Below are 3,542 nucleotides of genomic sequence, written 5' to 3' on the forward strand. Positions count from 1 at the left end.
CAGCCGTGACGCGCGGGCAGCGGTCGCTCTGCAGCTGGGCTTTCAATCGCAAGCAGCTGAGGTTTAATTCAGCCAAAAGGATCTTCTGCCGGTGACTGGAAAAGCATGAGGCCTGCGCTTCCTTCCTTCTGCCCCCCGCGCTTCTTACGCGGCTTCGGCCCTTACCTGCGCCGAAGGCTCGAGGTGCCCCCGCCGGTGGAAACACCTGCTGATTCCCTGGGAACAGCCTCCTCGAGACCGAGTTACCCTCCCAGTTAGGTTAGGAGCAAACTTCAGAGTCAGAAACCAGTCTTCTTCAGACCCACAGCCCACAAAAAGATCTCGCAGGAGATGTTCAGTCAATGCTTTCTCAACTGTAAAATTGCTTCATTTTCTGGGATGAAGGCCATTGAAAGAGTAGGAGCAAAAGACCCCGTTTTCTTTCTTTGATGTTATAAGCAGGAGCAGCAAATGCAAACCAGAAGTCACTGCAGTTCAAACCAAATGCCAAAATTAAATTATGAGCACTTTCTAAGAAGCTACACCAAAGGATATCTGCATCAGAATGGCCCTGCCTGGCACATGTCAACAGCTTTTGCAACTTTTTTTTTTTTTTTTCCAAACCAGTGGTGAGGATACAGGAGGAGGTACAGGGTGATGAGGAGCTTTCTCAGACGAGACACGCACACACACACACACACACACACACACACGCCCCTGCTGGACCAGAAGCATCATTTGCCAGCTTACAGGCCATTACAGGCAAACTGCAGCAGTACACCTGTACTGAGCCCCTCCCTCAGGACACTGCTGGCTTGCACTGCTCTGCTGTACTGATTCTTGAGTCAGGGCTAAAATGGAGCCAACAGCCACCCTACATACCTGGTTCAGTGTCTCTGAACATCCCTGCAGTTGGACACTGCTACCTGTGCAGTGCCTGTGACCAGTACCTGCAGCTGTGAAGGCAATGGAAATTTTCCATTTAAAGGGAGACTGCAGCACCCTCAAGAGAAGGCCTAAGGAGATGACTAGGGAGTGGTGGGAGCAGGACAGGGTGGATTTCTGGAGGCCTCCTCAACCTGAAAGGATCCACCATTGCAAAGTGGAGAAAGCATGGGGCAAGCACGCACAAACCAGAACAAAGACGGGCTCTTCCTCACAGCTTGTCTCAACCTGTGGAGGATAGTCCTGCCAAAGAGATGACAGACTGGGATTTACCAACTGCTAAGCTCTTACATATCTCCCAGAATTGCTACCATTTTCCAGGGCTAGGCTGCATCCCCAAGAAGGACTAGCTTCAGTAGATTCCCCTTCCTAGCCAGTGGGGTCAGTTTTGGCAAGCAGTAGGGCAGACTGCTTGCCGGTTTACCCTGTGCCATGTGCATTTATCAAGGCTTGTATCTGTATCCCATCACCTCACAACTCTAAACATTAGGGACTAGTAGGGAGCCCATCTGAAAGTAGTGACACCAGAACCCTCCTCTGTACCTACAGCACCACTTTTCACAGATGCAAACTTTTGCATGCCCCTGATATATTTCAAACCACCATGTAAGAAAATGCTTTTCTCCTATAAGCACTGAAACATCTGCACTGAGGACTGTCAGGCCCACACACATACCCCATGTCATGCCAAGGAGGAACTTATGACAGCCTTCAGCTGAGCAGGACTGCCTTCCCTCAACCAGGCGTTTGGACTGAGCTTATTGCATCTCCAGCCTAGAAACTGTTCTATTCTTTTGCCATTCAATAATATTACTGACTACCTGTGAACATACAGTTAAGGTTCTAATTTTCAGTACTAGGATAATTGTTTTGGTTTTTTTCCTGAGATTCTCTCACATTCTTCTGGACAAGTCAGAAAACAGGAACCACAGCTACTTCAGAAGAGCAGGTGGTGCACCGAACGTGAGGACACGTGTGCTCCATCCATGCCTTTGCAAGCAACTGGACTTAGGAGTGATTGGTCTCTCCTCCTTCCTTTAGGCGAGTATTTCTCCAGGAGACAAGCAGCACTTGTTACTTCCCTGCCACTCAAGGAATCAGGGCTGCTGCAGCACAGCCTTCCTCTACAGCAACTTAAAAGAAAATGGGGAAGCCCGCACAATTTGATATTTTATTTATTTTTTTCTGAAGCGTATTGTACACCAAATATCCCATTGGCAGGAAAGCGCATTCAATGTTTAGAAGCCAAACAGTCACTTTCATTTTAACAAACACAACTACAAAGTAAAAATAAACCACAAAATAATGAACTGCATGTTCATAACATACAAAAATTGCTGCCTACTCAGTAGGTAACTGCAACATTCCAACTCCTGAATATATATATATATATATAAATGTACATTTTTGTAACAAAAATAGACTTTGGGAGGTGTGGGGTATTTTTTTGCTTACATTTCGTCCCCCAGGGCTTTCTTGTGCTCCCCTCCCCACTAATTTCCCGTTCTCCCTTACATTATTTGTAGTAACATCCCTTTCACTTTAAGGCAAGATGCAAAGCATCCATTCACACAAATGCATGACGTCAGCAAGGCTTCACAAAAAGGCACCAAGACTTGAAACTTTAAAAACAAAACTTCTGCCACATGTGAGTGTCTCATCAGGTGATATTTACAAAGCATCACTCTAACATGCTCAAATACAGTAAGTGCTGTTCCCAAAGAAGTTTGAAACTCATTACAGCATTGTCACTGAAATAGAATCAACATTTACAAAATATGTCCCTGCAAACTCCAAATAATACAATATGGCTATGCAAAGATTTTTCACATCAATAGTACCTAAAGGAAAGCAAAACCATGACACAGTTACAATTTACATTAGCTACATACTTAATCAAAAGTCCTTTCTTTCTAATAAAAGACTATTGTTTAGGGGGAAAATTATACTAACTTACATCCACAATCCATGCAAATTAAGTCATTCAACATAGGTGGAAAACTTAAATGGCAATTGTTTCAGGCAGCTGAAGTTTAATAGCCTTGCAACGTATGGTGCTGGGGAAGTAATTAGAGACTCTATGTCTGATAGTACCAATGGAAAAGGTGAATTCTCCTGTTCTAGAAGGTAATCTCAGCAAATCTCAATTGTCCGTGGAGAAAAGGCTGATGTCATGTCTGAAAGTGCTGAGGTCACCTGTGAGCTGAAATTGTTGGTGATCCCTGGAGATGAGAAGGAGGTGGCCACTTGGGTCTGAAAAGTGGCAGTGCCAGAGGGGTAAGTGGTTGCTACAGAAGGAGATGGGAATGTGGTGTGCGCAGGGGAGGGGTAGGAAGAGGGAGCAGGGGAGGAGTACACTGTGCGTACTGGTGAGGGGTAAGTGGTGGCAATGGAGGAAGGGTAGGATGTAGTCACAGAGGATGAGTAGGCAGGAATTTGGGAAGCAGTTGAGACCGAAGCTGTCTTTTCCACTTTCTTGTCCTTTTGCCTAAGGTGAATTTTAGTGTGTCTCTTCCTTTCATCACTTCTGGCAAACTTTCTGCCACAAATGTCACAGGCAAACGGCTTCTCTCCTGTGTGCGTGCGGATGTGTGTAGTCAAGTGGTCACTCCTGCTGA

The 3,542-nt window shown here is 45.7% G+C and overlaps 1 protein-coding gene across 1 annotated transcript in view; it reads right to left on the bottom strand.

The window, feature by feature from the left end:
* Positions 1 to 2,364: 2,364 nt before the first annotated feature.
* Positions 2,365 to 3,542, bottom strand: part of EGR1 (early growth response 1) — a 4,791-nt gene continuing 3,613 nt past the window's right edge. The window contains exon 3 of the mRNA XM_009993485.1: positions 2,365 to 3,542. Within this exon, the coding sequence (XP_009991787.1) occupies positions 3,058 to 3,542 (485 nt within the window). The 3' untranslated portion in view covers positions 2,365 to 3,057.

Source organism: Chaetura pelagica, unplaced genomic scaffold (genome assembly GCF_000747805.2).
Source record: "Chaetura pelagica isolate M959 unplaced genomic scaffold, ChaPel_1.0 scaffold543, whole genome shotgun sequence".
In the NCBI taxonomy this organism is placed as follows: domain Eukaryota; kingdom Metazoa; phylum Chordata; class Aves; order Apodiformes; family Apodidae; genus Chaetura; species Chaetura pelagica.